The 19,646-nt window shown below is 43.7% G+C and overlaps 2 protein-coding genes and 1 long non-coding RNA gene across 10 annotated transcripts in view; 1 reads left to right on the top strand and 2 right to left on the bottom strand.

The window, feature by feature from the left end:
* The window catches only part of BANP (BTG3 associated nuclear protein), a 154,794-nt gene extending 151,652 nt beyond the window's left edge, over positions 1-3,142 (bottom strand). For both annotated transcript variants that reach the window (XM_086620753.1, XM_086620754.1), the window contains exon 1: positions 3,069-3,142. The gene's annotated coding sequence lies outside the window, so the exon portion shown is untranslated. The remainder of the gene's footprint in view (positions 1-3,068) is intronic.
* Positions 3,143-5,675: 2,533 nt separating this feature from the next.
* On the bottom strand, positions 5,676-13,103 carry LOC147527772 (uncharacterized). The gene is made up of 3 exons (XR_015222578.1): positions 12,626-13,103; positions 11,686-11,841; positions 5,676-7,254 (listed from the first exon to the last, which is right to left on the bottom strand). It is a non-coding gene; the product is annotated as an uncharacterized LOC147527772 (long non-coding RNA).
* The window catches only part of CA5A (carbonic anhydrase 5A), a 26,992-nt gene continuing 19,296 nt past the window's right edge, over positions 11,951-19,646 (top strand). For 5 of the 7 annotated variants that reach the window (XM_086621200.1, XM_086621202.1, XM_086621199.1 and 2 more), the window contains exon 1: positions 11,951-12,427. In XM_086621200.1, the coding sequence (XP_086477326.1) occupies positions 12,298-12,427 (130 nt within the window). In that variant the 5' untranslated portion in view covers positions 11,951-12,297. The remainder of the gene's footprint in view (positions 12,428-19,646) is intronic. The other 2 variants (XM_086621198.1, XM_086621196.1) reach the window with 2 other exon arrangements.

Raw genomic sequence — 19,646 nt, 5'->3', positions numbered from 1 at the left:
AAAATAAAATAAAATAAAATAAAATAAAATAAAATAAAAAACTGAAGAGCAAGTAGCTCTTCACGTTCTGAAATACTTTTATTAGTAGTCTGATCCTGTTTTGCCATTCCCCCTCCCTCCTCTAGAAAAAAAACAAACCGACAGTAACTCCAGCTTTAAACTTGCAAGACACATAATAATTCACATGATGTCAAAGAGAGATAAGTCAGTACGTGTAACAGACACGTTCGTGTTTCGGGAGCACGGAAGAAAGGGGTGTTCACAGTTTCTATGAATTCACTCCATGGATAAGAGAGATGATTTTTCTTTTTTTCCTATCACAAAACGCAGGTGCTCCAATTTTCAGAGGAAAATTTGCACTTAACGTACCCTTACTTAAGCTAAGCCAGGGTTTTACAGACAGGAAGTGAGATAAAATAATTTTGTTCAACAGACAGCATTACAAATATTTTATTTGAAGTCCCAAACGCAAAGGATTTTCCGAAGTTAATCCTTTTGTGCACTTATGCTTGATGTCTTAACAGGCAGTCTAACAAGTGGCAGACAAAACTAAGCACTTAACAGTAACTTTAAAAACCTAAACCTGCAAGGAAAGAAGTGTTTGACATGACTTTAAAGACATTTTCATTCTTTTACTTCAAAAAAAATTATGATTTAGCCTTTTAATGAGTCAAAAACAGGAAACAAAATTACTGCAGCAGTCAACAACTAAATATCAGGTTGCAAACTAAAGGAAATCAAATCTGTGAAAAAAATTTTATTGGCAAAGTTGAATATACATAGACATTTTGTTGTTCTAATTCTAATCGTTAGCTTCGCATGGTCTCCTCCTACCAGAGGCTCTTGCTGTTCTGCTCAATTCACAGTTTCTGCAGATGTGTGGGACAAGGGCTTCTGTGCCAAGAGAAATACCCATCTCTTCCTTCCAAAATGAAGGCACTGAGTCCTTACTTTACTTTCTAAGGAGCATCACAGCAATCTCAATCCAAGGCATTCTTCAGTGAAAGACATGAAGACATTCAAGTTCTCACAAATAAACACGCGTATTCCTCCTGCTTTACAAGTTTAGGGAAAAGCTCGAGATAAAGATGAGAAACAACCTCAAGTCTTCCCAAACGTGAGCACAGTAATGTAATGAACGTGGGTCTGACTCCCACAGCACAGCTCTACTCTCCCAAAGCCAAGGTGAATCCAGAAGTAGCCCTTATGGCTACAAGGAACTATGATATCAACTCATCTTTCTTCACCTCATCAGTACAAAACAGTGTGAAACATGTTGTACTGTGTTAAAAACAACACAGGCAGGAAACAAGCCTTTTCCCAACACGTTTAGGAGAACACGTGCTGATAGAACCCTTTCATCTGTGTACACTCACTGTATTACCCTCATATTCCTCATGTTATTGTTGAATTACTTCTTTAAAATAATCTTAAAATTTAAAACCTGTCCTGTAACCACACAACTTAAACACGCCTGGAAAATTAAGACCGTAAAGCCAGCTACTGTTATTGCAGAATATTACAAATTACGAAACAAAGAAAAGTTGCAAAATATTTCCATCCTCTGAAGGAAACAGAATGTTTCCCAAGTCCAAACTCAATCTTTTACTCACTTTAATAAATTATCTAGGCTTTCTTCGTGACATCTTTTCATGTATTATTGAAAACTGAACCGCTGCCAGGATGTCATTTAATGTTCAAAGTCAGGCTTGTACAGCTTCGGAATCGCATCCTTGTTATTCCGGTTGATTTCTACGGACATCCATTTTACATGTGTATTAATAATTTCTAACGGAGAAAACCCATTGTTTCTATAGGCAGTCCTATGGAATTATTAAGACAAAGGGGGTTGTTTGTTTTTGTTTTAAGATCTTGCTTGAGTACTCAAAATTAACAAATTTTACGTTTGCTTCTTGAAAGACTGACATCATCAGGGTACTACAATTAAGGTAACCTCACGCCGAAGGCAAAAAGAAAAATTTGCAAAAAGCATTCCAAACTATCCTTTTAACACGATATGAAAGCTGCTTCCACTGAAGCAATCACTCAGTCGCCAATACCCCTCCAACCTTGCTTTAAGGAAAAAAAAAAAAAAATCTTCCCTTGAGAGCTCTAAAAATAAACTGATACATAAACTATACGCCCCACAGCAGGATAAAACCACTCTATTTGGTTAAGCACACAACCTCCCACTGCAAAACGATTTAAAAATAAGAATTTTTTTTTAAAAAAAGCAACGCTTGAATCGCAAATCAGGAAAAAGGGGAGATGGAGTGTGCTGTCCAACAGACCACTGACATGACCAGACTGGAAGATACCAACCCCGATTCGGAGTCAAACCCCTTACTACCACTAAATGACCACACACGCATCTCAGGAGACTTATTTTTTCTTTCCCCTCCCTAGCAGGCAGGTGAAAAGCAGCAGCGCAGCCTCTTCCCATCCCTGCCACCTGCGAGCAGCAGAGAAGCAGCACCAATGTCGCGACTCATGTGCGCTCTCACGACAGGGCTGAGCGCGCTCAGCCGCTCCCAAAAACGTGCCTGCAGCGCCCGGAGAAGCAAGGCTCAGCCCTGCCCCGTCCTTCGCCACGGGAAAACGCGACCCTCGGGGAGCCGAGGGAAACACAGGGCACGGTCTTCGGGGGCACGGCCCGGCCCAGCCCAGCCCTCCCGGGACCGGCCCCCGCAGCGGCGGCGAGAGAAGGGGCCGGCGCGGAGGGCGCCCCGGCGAGGGGGTGACGATCCTCCCCGCGGCTGAGCGCGGAGGAGGCAGGCGGGGAGCGAAGCGATGAGGAGCGGCCCCGGCGTCCTGCGGCGGGAGGCGGCGAGTCCCCGGCCGCCCCCGCCGCGCTCCGTGTGGGTGAGGGGGCGGGGGCGCGCGGCCCCCCCTCACCCCCCCCACCCCCCCCTCACCTCGGCCCCTCCCCGGAGCCGCCGCCTGGCGGCCCGGCTGCTCGGGCAGCGCTGTGAGGAGCGGGCAGACCGTAAGGGCCGGGGCTCTACGCCCGGCGCCGGGCCCCCCGGGAGCTCGGCCCGAGCCGTCCGGCCGCGGGGCGCCGCGGTTACCGTGTGCGGTGCCGAATTCTCGTGGTGTTTGTCGAGCGGCTGCGATAATGGCGTCCTTCCTCGCGAGAGATCTCCCTCTCCCCAGCGCGCACGCGCCGCCGCGCTGCGGCCCCTCGGCCCCCGCCCGCCCCGAGCGCCCGCGCAGGCGCACGGGGCGCGCGGCCCCGCGGCCGCCCTTCAGCGACGCGACGCAGGCGGAGACTACAATTCCCAGAGGGCAGCGCGTCGGCTCCTCGGTGCCGCCCCTCCCCGAGCACGCCGGGACCTGTAGTACGCGCGCCCGGCGCGGGGCGTGCCGGGAGTTGTAGTCTGCGCCGCACGCCCCGCACGCGGCCCCCGCACGCCTCACACAGGCGCCGCACCCGCGCAATGTCCGCCTTCTCTCCCCCGGTCACCCTGAGGCGCACTCCCGGCGCTGCCACAGCCCTGAGGGCTCCGCGAAACCCTCTCGCCCGGAGCGGGACGCCACACCGGGGTCTCGCCCAGGATGGTGCCGCCTGCCATCGCGTCCTGCTGGCCACAGCTCTGCCATTCCTTCTCCCACAGCGTCTCGGGGCTGCTCTGAACTCCAGCGTCGCATCTCCCTTTTTATTAAGCGCTTCCAGACCCGCCAGGTGGGATCCCGCTTGCATCGCTGAAATGGGATGATCTGAACGTGAGCCGTCGTATTAAGAAGGAGAAAAATGTCACCGTGCTCAGAGTACCGCTGAAGAACAGGCAGCAAGGGGGAATTGGATAAATTAGCTCATCAGGCTGATTTGGGGGTTGGAACTGGATGGTCTTTGAGGTCCCTTCCAACCCAAACCATTCTGTGATTCTATGGTGCTTCTGTTGCTTCATTGCTGTGTTTGGTGTGAGAACAGAATGACTGGGTGAAGGTGGAAAACCTTCTGTTAACCTGCTGGGAATGGTAAAAATATGCAAAAGCATGAAAAGGAAGCACGGAAGAAGCATGCAAGTAGCTCTGAAAGACGACAAAGATTAGATAATTTTACTGTGCCTGTATATATCATAGTGTTGCCCAAACAAGACTATCATCATACTTAATTTTTCAGCTTCAGCATAGCCAGCAGTGACTTTTCAGACTCCTGCATAAAAATACTCCCTGAATGAGATGCTTAATTGAGTTCTGCAGTGTCACGACGTGCAATCGAATCCACTCGGGTTCAGCTGTAACTGGCTACCCTGACACCTGCAGACCTACGGCTAAATGGAACCGTTGCTGGGGCTGTTGGGTTTGAAACGCTCTTCTCAGGTTCTGGAGCTTTGTCATGTTCAAACTCAAGGTACCACTGCAGGAATTTTGTACTTGTATGAAATCAAACAGCGCATATCACCAAAGCTCCAGTTTGTAAAGTGCTGCAGATCCCAGGAGACAAGCAATTCCTCCCACTCATCTGCCTGGGAATTACAGAGCCAGAGAACAGGACTTGAGGGGTTTTTCTGTTTCAGGCAGGGAAACTTAACACTGACAGAGGCACATGCTCTGCACCTTCCTTCGAAAATGCTCAATAGTGACTCCTCAAGCTGGTGTTTCAGTATTTGGGAATTAACAACCGGTGTGTTAGGAAAACCTTTGCTTCTGCTTCCAGATTTGCAACTGTTCAGCCGGGTCTGTGGATTTATTTGTTGTGTTCTCTTCCTTCACAAGCAGATTGGGAAGTTCAAAGGCTAACCTACTTATGAACTGACTTTTCACACAGGATTATTTCACGCTTTGCTGCACAGATTTGCCCTGCAACAGATTTGCCGAACAGTTTCTGCTGTGCTCAAGCCAATTGCCAGGTCCCAGCTGGAAAAATACATGTAATATAAGTATCAGTGTACTACCTGCTGTGGAAAGGTGTGAGTAAGAGCCTTTGCCATCATACACCAAATCCCATGTAAAAACTGTCCTGTTTTCTCATCGGTACGTTCTCTCCTGTAGATTATTAACTCACGTTCTACCAAGGATGTGAGATGCAGCTCCTCCCTGTAGACCCAGTAAACCATTTCTCAGTTAACACAAACCAGAAAAAATGTCACTGTCATAAACCTATTACACTATTCACCTGTAGTAGTCAAATTAACTGCAGGAAATACTGGCAGGAGCCAACTGATGTCTACATCTGTGATCAGACACAGCAACATAATAAAAAAATCAGAGCAATTTATGACTAAGAAAGGCTGCAGCACTACCTTCTGTGAGCGAATCGGTCCACTCTGATCATTACAGCAATCTTGGAACATACAATAAAAACTGACCTCTTGTAAGGGTTTTCTCCCTCTTTACCAGAGATATGACTTTAATTCTTTTTTTCTCTATCATTTCTTCAAAGGAGGGGGCGTTTCCTTTTCAAATTTTGAATTACAGCAATAAATGATGAAGAGACTCTGTTATCACAGTCTATCCCTTGTTCCCCTTGAGACTGATACAGCCAGATACGACGTACTCTTCATGCAGCATGAAGTATAACACAAAACATAACATGTTTCTTCTGGTAAACAGCAGAAGGGCGTCTTTCTGCTCACAACCTCACAGCAGAGACCTCCTTTGTGCTTCGACCAGAAGGCCAAAATTTGGCTTTTGGCCTTTGATTTACAGTACCAACACCTGAATGACAAAAGGTAATTGTTTGCCATGCTTCACCACCTCCTAAGCTCCATGAGCCTTCAAAAACGTGCTCACCTGAATATTTCTGCAATAATGGAATGAAATTTAGTGTACATGCCCCACTAGTGAAGGAAGGCTTCACTTTACCGTGGGATAAGAGACTGCCCATGAGGAAGCACCAGGAAGAAGTTGACACACTCTGAGTTATATTCTGATTTAAACTAGAGTAACTGCTCAAGTGCCGATGTCAAATTCATTCTTATTTTCCTTCCCCCTTACAAAAATGAATAAGGACTTCTGGGTGCTAATAGATCAATTTCAATTTCTAATTTTATAGAAGAAAATACATCCTGTTGCCCTCTTAGTCTGTTGTCCCAAATAAAATAACAACATATTTCTTTGTTGTTCTATTTCCTCACCTTTTTCATCCTCTTTGTTTTAGTCTCTCTCTCTTGCCATTTTATTTATGTGCTAACTTTTCTACTTTTCTCTGTCATGTTATGAAAATCATTTGGTTCCAGGAAATATCTAGCTTATTTTACCGTTGTATCAGCATTCGTTTACTATTGTTTCCTAAGGAAGTTGCTGCTTTCACATGTTTTGTGTGGATCAAGAGAGATTGGTATCTCATTCATTGGTTTCCTTTTTTTCTTTTCATTAGGAAAAAAAAACCTTACCATAGCATCAAAGGTAAAAAATTAACACACTGTGCACACAATTTTGCAGCTGCAGCAGCAGCAGGAAAACAAAGGTTGCCAAACAAAGCATTTGTTTAAACAAGTGACAGGCATTCATAATTACACTCACTGCTGAGCGTGAGAATGTAGAAACAAGGGCATGAAGAACACACAAGATGTGACCAGGGCACAGAAATAACTCCAGAGAATTCGCCAAAGGAACTCTGTAGAAATAAGTTTCTTTCCTGTGAATAAAATCCTTGATCACATCCTATGCTATTAAAAACAAAAGAGGACTTGGAAGCTGCCCTGTTTACTCAGTTTCTGTCCGAGTTACTCATTTTCTATACACAAGCTCCCATTACTGGAGGGGGACACAAACACATCCCTGTGAACACAGCACGCACTGTCTTGTGACACAGTGATGCTTAATTAAAACCCATATAAAATACATTTTGAAACAAAGGTAATATTAATGCTATTGGTAAACTCGCTGTAGCAGTTCTCCTTTTATCAATAGAAAACTTCTCTGCTGTTGGAATCTGTTGTCGGTTTTCCTCCTCCCAGTATAAACTTCCTCGTCACTTACTTGGCAGACACTATGTCCATTTGCAGTTCTCTCAGAATTGGTCTTTGATTCCACGGCAGAAAATGGGTCAGGATCAAGTGGGTTTTGCTCCTCAACCTACTTCAGCTAGCTCTGTGACTTAGGGCAAGACAGACAGTTTCTAGTCCAACTCGGATCTCACTTCTGGTTTATGCCGAGTCAACTCCGTTTCATTCAGTGAAGATACTCCTAATTTTCATGGATGAGGATGGAAGGCCTTGAATTCCCAGAGCAGAGACAAAAACATCATTGCACATTTGTCACCCAGCTGGTCAAAGTTTCTGGTCTTGTAAGGTCATTTTTGCCAGTCTGAGAAATAAGGTGAGAAGGGTCAGCCATGATCTCAATGTTCTCTTATTTATTTACATACTGTTCCATCCCCCTGAATACATCATGGAAAAAAAAAGAAATGATAGGAGGCTATTCCCCTTCCCAGAAAAATGCCACTCTAACAAGCTCTGTCTTTGCACTTTGCCCGACTGTCATCTTCCCAGGATCACGCTCACAGCTGTTTCTGCTGCCCTTTTACCTCTGTTACACAGCTGATACCTTTACCCAGTATTTGCTAGTTTGCCCAGTTTTGCTCAGGTTTGCCACAGAGCATGATTACTCGGTCAGGTAACATTATCATCATCATCATCATCGTCTTTTTTAATCCACTGGGATTATCGAAAGCCTGAGGGGGAGCTCATCACAATTACTGCTTTTAGAGGATTTTATCCTTTTCTTCAGACCAAGGGTTGCCTGAGAACTGCTTGTTTATTCAGCGTGTAGTCCCACCTTCATGTATTTTTTTCAGAAATCCAGACACAAAATGTTACACAACAGCAACAGATCATTAATGCTATTATTCTAAGCAGAATTTGACTGTCTCCAAGTCCTGGACCTGCATCCCTTTAGACACGTGTTCGAAATTATTTGCAATGTAACTCCATTTTTTCAGGTGTGAGGGGTAAAATAAACTAAATTTAAATCTTCACCTGTGGTCAGAGTGACAGAATGTTCCCCCCACAATTCTCCATGTAACACTGCACTTGTCATACGCAGGACACTATGGTTTGGGGTGGTCACGCTGTTGTCTAGCCATGAAAGAGTTAAAGGTTTAAGCGAAGATTCGCTTCATGCAAAAAAATGTACTAGACATTGTTTCTTTATAGATAATGAGCGATAATTAAGGAGCCTTAGAAAAATATGTCAAGAGGAGGACACGCGTCCTTGTAAGTCCAAAACATTTGGCTGTTCATCATGGAAGAGCGAGCCAAAGCAAGGACTGCAGAGGCTGACAAGGAAAACATCGTTAGGAGGAAAGACTAATGAAACTGGAAGAATACCACAAATATGAAGGAAGCGAGAAGCAGTGATAACTGAGGGAAAGGGAGGGCCAAGGAGATGATCCGAGGGCTGGAGCACCTCTGCTATGGAGACAGGCTGAGAGTTGGGGCTGTTCAGCCTGGAGAAGAGCAGGCTCCGGGGAGACCTTCCAGCACCTTCCAGTGCCTAAAGGGGCTACAAGAAAGCTGGAGAGGGACTTTGGACAAGGGCATGTAGTGACAGGACAAGGGGCAATGGCTTTAAACTGAAAGAGGGGAGATTTCGATTAGATCTAAGGAAGAAATTTTTCACTCAGAGGGTGGTGAGGCACTGGCACAGGTTGCCCAGAGAAGCCGTGGCTGCCCCATCCCTGGAAGTGCTCAAGGCCAGGTTGGATGAGGCTTTGGAAGGGTGTAGTGGAGGGTGTCCCTGCCCATGGCAGGGGGGTTGGATCTGGATGATCTTTGAGGTCCCTTCCAACCCAAACAATTTTATGATTCTATGATTCTATGATTCTGGCAGGGGGAGATCACGACCACCAACTCTCAGACCACCTACCCTAAACACACCCCAGACCCAAAAGAAAGGGGTGGAGGAAAAGGACTGAGCATGCAAAGTAATTTACATGTGAAGTGAGGGAAAATGAACCAATTGTTTAAGCGAATCACAGCGAATATACAAATATGCTAATACATACTGTATAAATGTTTCCTGAGTTTTAGAAAGCGTGTGCTGCCTTGGGACAGGCACCCAAACTTGCACAACTCTGTAATAAAGCAGTATCTCTGCTCAGCGTGTGGACTGGCTTATTGCACACCAGGCAAAGGAACCCCGGATTTGGGAAAACACTGACTGCTCATGAAGCACAACAAAGGCAAACGCCAAGCCCTGCACTCGGGATGGTGTAATTCCAGGCGTCGGTACAACCCGGGGACTGACTGAGCGTGAAAAGCCCTGCAGGAAGGCACTGCGGATCCCGGAGGACAAGCTGAACGTGTGCCAGGAATGCGCCCTCGCAGCGAGGAAGGTGGGCACAAGTGACTATTCCCCACTGCTCGGCACTTGTGAGGACACATCTGGAATACTCTGTGCTGTTGGGGACCCCCAATGCAAGAAAGAGAATGAAAAACTGGAGGGAGTAGAGGTGGTTAGCAGGCTGGTGAGCTCCACTGCGTTACCAAGTGTCCTAGCAGAATTTGGATACCAAAGAAAAGCTTCCCTTAGGCTGAAGGAATATCTAACATGGGAAGTGTGAGCTAATCCACAGAGAAATGGGTGTTAAAGCCCACCCAGTAACGACCTGACTGCTCCGTGCAAGCTGTCCTAGGTGAGATTTTCAGCTACTCCACAGAGGTTTCACATGGACTCCCCAGCAGCTTCCCACTACTTGTTTGATCATCCCGTCAGCTGCTACACAACAATAACTAGGTGAGGAAAATGTGCTATGAAATCACTTTCCTTGTATCTTTTTAATAAAACTGTAAGACTGTATTTTTTCTTAACTGTTGGGTTTGACTTGTTTAGTGTTGCAACTGAGACAATGTTAGGACAGGAACACCCTTGCAAGCATGATGCCAGGAGAATCAGATTTCTTGAAACACTAAATCAAGGAGGTAATTTTCTCTCTGCAAGCAAGAGCACTCATCTGAAGTTAACCAGAACGTAAATACTGGCAATCCTCTAGTAGGCATCAGAAAGAAAACAAATATTGATCTTCTCTGTCTAGTCCAGAGGCACTTACAGCAAAAGTTAGATGGGTAGAGACAGCAAGAAATTCCTAGATTTTTACTTCTCTAGTTTCTGTGAAGACAAAGTAAGCACATTTGCATCGTATACAGCCACACTCCACAGACGTAATTACCCACAATTAAGAGCAACAACAGAGGTCTGATTCTGCAGCTCTTCAGGCAGAACCCCCAGCTGACAGTGCCTTGCTGGGAAGCAGGCAGCTGGGGTAACGAATGACAAGCATTAAGAAAGACTCTCCTAAATAGTCAGTTTTGGAATAGCAAATAGCACAGATAAGCCTGCCACTTTAGGGTGCTAAAGAGGATTCCCTGAGCCTGAGCCTTGCACTTACACCCTGTGTGGTAAGGGATGACAGACATGCATAGGTTTAATGAAAATATCACCAAGCAAATAAGTTTCTAATTCAAAACATCACAATTTGTTACTTAAAAAAAACCCCAACTATTAAAAAATGAGGTTTAATGAAAATATCACCAAGCAAATAAGTTTCTAATTCAAAGCATCACAATTTGTTACTTAAAAAAAAAAACCCAACTATTAAAAAATATTTCATGGGTAATTTTATGGACAAAGAAAGAGTGGTTTTTAACAGAAAATTTTTAATGGCAGAACGTTAGCAGTCTCATGGTTTCTGCTTGCTGTCATAGATGGATTCCGTAGCTTTCAAAATATGCCCTCCTGTGCACTTAACGGGGGAAAATAATCACATGGACTTTGCAAATACTGACATGAGAATTATTAAAGACCCCACAACACTTTCGTGCTGTCATGACCTTGAGGGCACTAACAAGTCTTAACGGCCCTGGCAAACCTCACCCATGGGCCAGAAGCCCACTTGCACCCAGGTCTGGGCCCCTCAGCTCTGTTCTTAGGGCACTTGTCTTCACGTCTGCCTTTGGCCCTGTCTCTAGGAAGGACTTTGAACCCTTGTTGTTGCTTGTCTTTGGCCCGGCGTCCCCTTCTGCTCCTGCCTGAGCTCTGGTTGGACCTTGGACCTGGTTTGTCACGGGCAGTGTTTGGGACTGCCAATGGACCCTTCACCAGCAGCCAGCTCTGCCTGCTGTGTCCAGCCTCTGTGGGGTGGCACCCCGCTGGGGAGGGCACTGCCTATGCCAGGGTCATCTTTGGCTCCCAACTCCCCTCTCTTCCGAGAGTAGCTGGCCTGTGCTGCTCCTAGACATGCCCAGGCACCCGTTCCTAATGGCTCTCCACCTTCGTTCCCATTTGGCCTATTACAGTCTCTAACATTATGAAAAGTCTGTCGAAAACAAATCGCTTGCCCTGAGAAACTGCAGCACTGACTCACAAACTACTTGTGTCTGTGCCACTTACACGGATTCCAGGTACGGTAGGAAGAGCAAACATCCCAAAGAAAATTAAAGGATGGGCTTTCTGTACAGATCTTTCACAAAAGATAACACAATTATTGGAATTGCATGTGGAAATAATAAGGGAGTAACATTCTTCATGCTTTCATCCCTAAGAAACATAGGTCAGGAAAACATCTCAATCTGTTCTCCCCTCTGGAAAAAAAAAACAACACAAACACTTCAGCAGGGTCAGAGTGGTGCGTGAGTGGGAGGAGCAAGGATGGTTCCTTATGTCTGTTCCTATTTCTAGTCTATACAAAATTATCTGTCTTATGGGACATGTGGTAGTTCAGAAGAACAAATCCCTCACCTTGAGGCTGCAGTGGTACTGTATTACGTGCCTGGAGCTAAAATGCTCTTCTGCTGGAGGCTGCTCCTCTTCCTGTTCTCCTGGGCAAGCCTTGTGTATCTGCTGGATTTCTGCGAATTCCCCAGTTTGAGCAGTCCGTGGTCCCCAGAACTGCAGCTGTTAACGACAGCAATTCTTAGATATCAGTATTCAAATACACAACTATCTAAATTCAAGGAATGTACGGGTGAAGAAACGATAAGAAACCTCCCCTTGCATACAAAAAGCAGTTTCTGTAACCCTGCAGGGTTCCTGGAGCCAGATGAGAAAGAACCTGGAAAGCACATGTAGAACAATCACCAACTAGCCAGCCCTCCAACAAAACGCAGAGCCAATGAAGCAGCCAGGCCAGGGACAAGTTGAAAATTAACCACTTGGTTAGCTCCACCGCGCCAACCAGGAAAGGGTGCTCTCAAAATTTTTTATAAATAGAGCTGGAGACCCCTCGGTTATCTGGAAGCTGTATATCCACAGGATTTTTTCCCTCTGCTTTGTGTCGACAGGCTGCTGGGCTCTGGAAAGCTCCTCTGGCTCTGTGACCAACTGGAGATTTCAAGTGCCAGGGTGGTAGCAATGACTAGCGTGAAGGCAAAGACACTGGTGCATTTATACAAGCGGCTGAAAACTATCTGGAGTCCACCAGCAGTGCCAGCACGACTCTGCAGCCTGGCCGCCTGCACTCCTAAAAACAGGAATGATGCATGTAAGTGTATTTCATTCTATCAAAATAGTTCTGATCCCTGTATGAGAGAGATGCAGGGGTACAAAGACAACAAACATAGCAAAAGTGTTGCTCTTCCTTCCCATCCACCAGCTAACCAAAAAGGGAAATTTCAGAATGTGACTGAAAGATTAAAGAAAAAAGAGTGAATAGAATGAGAGAAACCAGAGACAGAAATACCTGCTTGAATTGTGTGATTTATCTCCGCGTGCAGGATTAAAACATTGTTATTTCTCCTGGGTCAGTGTTACTGGCTTCTTTGTGACTTCCACTCGTAACTACAATGAAGAAACAGACGATACAACAATTAATTTTTAATTTTGGCCTGCAAGGCTTTGACTGGTTTCGATGAAAACTCTATTTATAAATGTAATTCAAAGCACGTTTAGTGCAAATTGATCCCAATTGGCTTTGAATTTAAGAGACACTACACCACTGAATTTTGAAAATGAGGCCTGATAGAAGTTCAAACCCCAAAACCCTCCAAATGTGGTGTGTAGAACTAGAGCGAATCACTTCCTGAGATGCAGGGTACTACTGAAAGATGCCAAAGATTTAGTTATTTAAAATACTGATTAACTCGTCTACAAATAAGATGAGGCCAGCCAGAGATGGCGTGTCTGCTCGCCTGTGTGCAGACACTGTCAGCTGGAGCAATAGTAATTTTTTTTACATCTAGGAAATCCTTTTGTTTCTTTTTTTTTTTCTGCAATTGTATTCAGCTTTTGAACTTTTCCCAAACAGCCAGATCCCTCCTTGAAATACTAAGATGTGATTGTCTTCTGTTTAAACTATCAAAGGACAAATTTTGTATTAACCGATGAGAAAACAGCTGCTTTGGTGACACATAAAGCAGAATGGAGACGAGCAGGAGGCTTTGTTTATATTGAAAGCTAGAAGAAATATTCAGTAACTTTCAGTGTTCAACAGCTTTACACTTGTAAATGTGTTTTTTAAGATAACACCAAAATACTTTCTGCCACTGAGTGACTGGCATTTCAAAAAACCTGGCAGAGAGCTGCCAAGTGCCATGTGCCCTGTCTTGTCCATATTCCTAGACTTGGAAGCTGTACGTTACATGTACCACCCAAGCGTCCCTGTCCCTCAGCACATCAGAAATAATTCAGAGCACTTCTTATAAAGACACAGTATTTGTGATGTTTGTCAGAGTTCTCAGTCGAAACTTTTTTTTTCTGCTACTCAGAATAGAAAATGTGAATTGTATTCTGAAAGCTTAAAAACTTTGATGTAGTAGCACAACTTGTTAATACAGCACTTCACCTTCACTGCAAAATGGTGCCCTTTAAACCTATAGGCGATGCCCAATTCTAGAAGCAAAATTAACATTGAATTGTTACTAGTGAAACAACCACAAGAAGGAGCTTAATTCCTAATGCAAAATTTAAATGTCACCCCTGCATCCATGACAGTATTTTCCCTTTTCTGACCTGCATAGAGCTTTCTTAGTACAGCTCAGAAGGCTCTTAAACTTTTACTTCCTTTCCTGCCAGTTTTTTTCCTTACAAGCATGCTCAGAAACATCATTTTTGCCATTTAAACAAGGAAAAAAAGATAGTTTATCTATTCAAAGAAAAGCACTACAGTAGTGTTTATAAAAACAGTGATTCAGCCTTATAAAATAGTAGCTTTTCTAACAAATTCATATTAATCAGGTATACTAATTAGATGCATGTAATAGTAGCTTTTCGAGTGAGTTAATTGTGTTAATTAGTCTGTACAACTCTATGGACACTCACTCCACACAAGGGTGTGTGCATATGAGAGAACATATCCTAATAGTCACAAGCAATGGCTGTGTCACTCCTTTATCTGCAATTTATCAGCAAACTTTTTCAACAACTAAACCCAAAACCTTGGCCAGTAAGAGTAATGCTGGGGCTCACACGACTGCTCATCATGTACGGTGCCATGAATTACTGCCTCAGAGGGGAAATCCAGAGAATCCACTAGAATTGTTGTTGCTAAAATGTTCTGTCATGACTCCATATTCTCATTCAGTACTTTTTATTGTTTATTCATTATTTTTATATTTGAAGACATAAACTAAGACTGCAAGTGAATATTGATTGCGAGTCTGGCGACTTCCAATTTCTGAAGCCACACAGACGATATAAATCAACATCTTTTCATTTAAAAAGTAATGAAACCAATGAATCAGCAGCACAGAATCCCTACGGTTCCTAATTCTTCTGCTTGTTCAGTATTAACATATCACAACATTTTATGGCCAGTAGAATTAAAAACTTCAGGAACTGAACATATTACAAATGAGTGTTACACTTCTGTTTCATCCGTGAAGGTATTACTCTAGGAAAATTATTCAAAATTGTTCAGTGGAAGAAGAAGATAAACTGGAGAAAAGCTGAGATCTCCAGATCTGCGCATGTGATGGAAAAACTAATTATTTTAATGGTTACCCAGGGTCCATCAGTTCCCAGGAAGGGGCTAAATCATGCTGTATTTTTTTTCTGTGGACATCTGTCCATGGGGAACTGTACTGAGAAACCAACATTCCCTTCATGGTAACAAACATTCCAGGAAGAGATCATACAAGGCTGTTCCATCATAAGACCACTGCTGATTATGCTATCTGACTCTTTTTTACTCACGTTCTTCTCTTCCATTTAAGGCAGATGCTATTTATTACTTCAATCTTTTTCTACTCCATGACATTCAGGCAGGAAATGCCAAACCAAACTGGTTCAGGAAAACAGTATCTTTGGAATGGCTGGTTTCGGCTGCCGGTGAATAGACACTAGCTCTGAAGAAGCCAGCCAAGACATGTGCTGTGAAGACACAGGTTGAACAAGTCAAAGGCTGACACTTCCCAGTGCCTTTCTGCATTCCCTTTCTGTCCCTACAAGGACAAAAGTATTTTTTCTGCACTTGACTGGGAAAGAACTGTAGACACATTGCCGAGAATCACGGCATAGATGTAAAAATTTCTTGTCAGGTGGACTACTGCAGCAGATGTCTGTACTAAGCTCTGTGGCATCTTGTAACAATACATGGAGGCAAAAGGTTTCAGACACTTTTTAATACATAGAATCATGGAATGGTTTGGGTTGGAAGGGACCTCAAAGATCATCCAGTTCCAACCCCCCTTCCATGGGCAGGGAAACCCTCCACTACATCAGAGAAGGAGTTGCTGGAAATGTTCTTCATAGGGATTTTAGGTTCATGGAGTATACCCCCACGCTAGTAATTATTGCCAGAGCAGACCTGAATGGCTTTTTCCTTTCTTACCCTTTTGGAAGAAGTTACAAGAAAAGTAGAATCCTTCAAGTTTTTATTAAAGAATTGTATAAATACAGCAATGACACGCAATCCAGGTGTGCCATCTCCAGGACTGCACATACAATTGCAGTAACTGCACAAATTGTCCATGAGATATCTTCTAAGCCCTTTCCATGCTGAGTTACTAAGCCTGCATGCATAATTTTAGCAAATGTTTTTATACAGAAAAGATAAAGCCTCTGTTTGCTTTACCTTGCCAACTGGAATTACCTCCTCCTTATCTGGACTTAGCCTCAGCCACTGCCTTCTCATCCAGGCTCCTATCTCAGCCAAACATTCTGGAAGCACAGAAAAGCTCAGCATTTCACAATCTGCTGCTGCTTTCCTGTTGAGCTTAGAGTGCTCTGCCAGTTACATCCGTTTGATAAAAAGTGCTGGACTGTTTATCAATCAACTGGCCTACATCACAGTCCGAATCTGAGATCAGCTCAGCAGAACTTTCAACACCTTGTCACAATGGACCTCAGCCACCCATCACTGTTATCCTCCAAAATCTCAATTCATCCTAAAAAGCTCCAAAGCAATCAACCTGTCTTGGATTTCCTCTGCAATATTCAATCCAAGTGGCTGAAGCAGAGCTGTGGTCCTTTGAACGGTTCTTTACCGAGTTTCAGAAGAATGTTTGGGTTTATTTTTCTGATTCAGAACGTGTTGCTATGGAAAGCACCCCTGCTCAACTGAGGACAAAACCATATTTCCTTCCAGTGGGTGGGGTTTCTCAGCTGTCCCCACCGTGCTGCCCTCCCTGTTTTACTCCAGAGCTGGGTGAAGCTTGTATGAAAGTCCCTGTGTAAACAAATCCAAGTGCTTTATTCAACAGGTCTTTTTTTGTTTTTTCCCTTTTTAAAAAAAATAAAGATCAAAAGGCACTGAAGCTGAGTCGTTTTACCCCTCATTCTGACTTGACAACCACCTGAATTAATTTTCATACTCTTTCTTCTAATTTTGTAATCCACATGTGAGAACTCACTCCTCCCCACGATGCTTAAAGGGAATTTAAAAATTAAACATTGAAAAATGTTTTGACTTTTTAAATCAAGTTTGCAACAGTGCAAATTGGCAGTAAATCCTTTAATTTAACTGAATTTATTTTGGATTTTTTCCATAGAACTATGGCCTTCAAAATATTTTCTTGGAAATTGGGCTATAAATTATCATAATCCAGTAATATACACAACCTGTATTTTCATGGGCATCTTGACTCCCACCCCTGCACTTTTGATACCTGTGTCAATGCTAAATGAACTTTTTAACAATTACTCCAGACAGACCTGTTAAAGCATCCACAGCTGCAACTAATTATAGAAAATAATTCAAGAGAATTATTTGGATGGCTCTATACATCTACTTCAGCTGGGAAAGTTAGGAAAAAACTACAGTGCAAACGGCAGAAACCTCCAAATACTATAAAATTAAATGGAGCATCGCTGTGTCCGTCTGGAAGGTTTTTTTAAAAAAATAAAAGAAATCAAGCACAGATTAGGTCTGTTTGTGGCAGACCTCTCTCCACAGATGACTCACATCTTGGTCGTGCTTGTTTTATGACAATATTTACTACAACTATTCTGCCAACACCACAGATCTGCAGTAACAAAAGTAAACAATAGACTGGACCCCTCCTCAGTGAGCTGATGCGTGCAAAATGCATTTTACCTTAATTCTCACCTTTCTTTTCTTCACTTTGCACACTTGAAAACAGATGTAGCAGGTGAGGTTTCTCTTTCCCTTGCCACACAGATTCTGTATCACTTCAACTCCTCCAGGAGGCCAACTGCCAGATTCCTGGTTGCAGTGCTCCCTATATACAGAAACCACTCTCAGTTCAGGAACAAGAGAGAGCATAGCTGGAACCTCCCAGATGGTCCAGAAACAGCAATTTTGGAAAAACAGGAGAACAACACAGATATTGTAATTCTGGCTGCTGTTCTCTCCAGCTCACTGCATGAGAGCCATGTCTCTCTTGCATAAAACACCATCTCTAGCTGGGACATGGCCAAGGAGAAACTGTTTCTGGAACAGCCCAGAAAGTAAGATTTCAGCCACGCTAGCTGAGTACTGGGAACAAGGTTTAGGGCTTATGTTTCCTTTTGCACAGGTGGTTTTTGCCTTTCTGTCTGCAGTTTCCAAAACAAACCATCTCACTGCCACCGACCTCCTATTTTGAAAGGTTTTCTTTAACCCTCTGGAGAAGAAAAGGGTTTTTTTAATTAAATGCTAAATTTTTACTGAAGTTTATGCTCAGTAAGAAATAGCATATGCACGTAAAAACTGGATGCAGATTCTGTGAATGATTCAGAAGGGAAACAAACGTGTTGTAGGTCAAAGATATTTCTCTTTAGTTTTGTGCCTGAACAGCCAATCATTTTCAAAAGCCTATGCCCTAAGAACTTTCCTCTGTGCTGTTCAACCCACAAGAAATGATTCACTCTGTTCAGCTTAGTAGCTCTATAAGAAACTTTACATTTTCAAAACACTGCAGGAACAAATCCCTAAAGAGTTTCACAAAGTTTGGTCATCTTAATGCCACAGTGTGAAGCACTGGAGTTTGAGGCTTTTTTTCCCAACTTCTTTTAACATACAGAAAAGTGGTAGTGGTACAGAAACCAGGTTATGCTCTGCAACAGTAAGCATCTATACTATGATATAAGGCATACACACACTAGTTAATTTGGTAGATGTGACTTCTAAGCTGCCCAAGATTATCAACTGTATTTAAAGGACACGTCACAGAAGAATGGAACATGAAGGAATGACAATCTTGTTTGTTACTAGATGAGAATAAACCCCAGTACCTCTTGTTTATGCTCAATATTAAAATAGCTGAAACTATGTCTGAGGTCACTGCTGTGATTAAGCATGAAGCTCCCGTGGGCTGTCCTCATGACCAGGAGCTACCTGCTGCTCCTAAGTAGCTTCAGCAACAGATCGGTGTGACCTGTGCTAAATACAGTTGCCCAACCATGATCAATAGGCTACTGAACTGTGATTAGGCTCGAATGAATAATGATATTTACGGGCCAGCAGCTGTCCTCAGTTTCATCAAGTATCTATCTCATCTTTCTAAGTTACAGGAAGCTCTACGTTGAGGATAGTAAATTAGCCATCCTGAAGAACACTGACAGTCAAAAACAAGAATTCGTTATGTTTGCATTTGGATCCTACTATACAAAAAAACAGACTGTGCTTTTAAGAAGGCATATCTCAGCAGGGAGGAAGTAAAACGAAATTTAAACCGTTTAACATCCTAAGATCACATGCTGTTTGTCTTTGTGCATCTCCTGATGACCTGTTTTCTGATCATGTAGCCACTCAAAGCAAATCATTTGCCAGATTTCAGCCGCCTCTTACTCAACTCCGGGCCACTTTAAGCGTTATACTGGGAAGGCAATGGAAACTTCTTACACAATGCTGTGAACTAGAGCAAACGCTTCTTGGTTGACTCTTGTAGTCTTGTCTCCATTCTCAATGCTACGCCAGGTTCCTCATGAAAATCCAGAAGCACTCACCTGAACAAGATTAAAAATCCCCAAAAGGTAAATGTGGATTTGCAAAATTGTTTTAGAAAAGTAACCAAGAAATGCGACTCAAAGCAGGTGGCGAGATGGCGGCCAGGAGCTGAAGCGTGCTCCAGTTCTTCTCCTGGCTGCCCAGGATGAGGACGCTTACTTCATCTTTGTGCTTTCACTGGCACTCCCAGCTTCCTATGGACTTCCCTTTCCGCGTCGTGTTCCCGGCTGGCAGCTGGAACACAGAGAAGGTGCACGGAGCAACCAACGTTTCAACGCCAGCTGAACTGGCCCGTGACCACCCCGAGGTGGGCCCATTTTGGCCTCCAGACTGGGACACTCATGTAAAGTGGCCATAATGTTAACTTTTCCTAACT

This window comes from Tauraco erythrolophus, chromosome 15, assembly GCF_009769465.1.
Source record: "Tauraco erythrolophus isolate bTauEry1 chromosome 15, bTauEry1.pri, whole genome shotgun sequence".
NCBI lineage: Eukaryota > Metazoa > Chordata > Aves > Musophagiformes > Musophagidae > Tauraco > Tauraco erythrolophus.
Note: the sequence above shows the minus strand (reverse complement) of the source record. Positions and strands in the feature narration are given on the sequence as shown.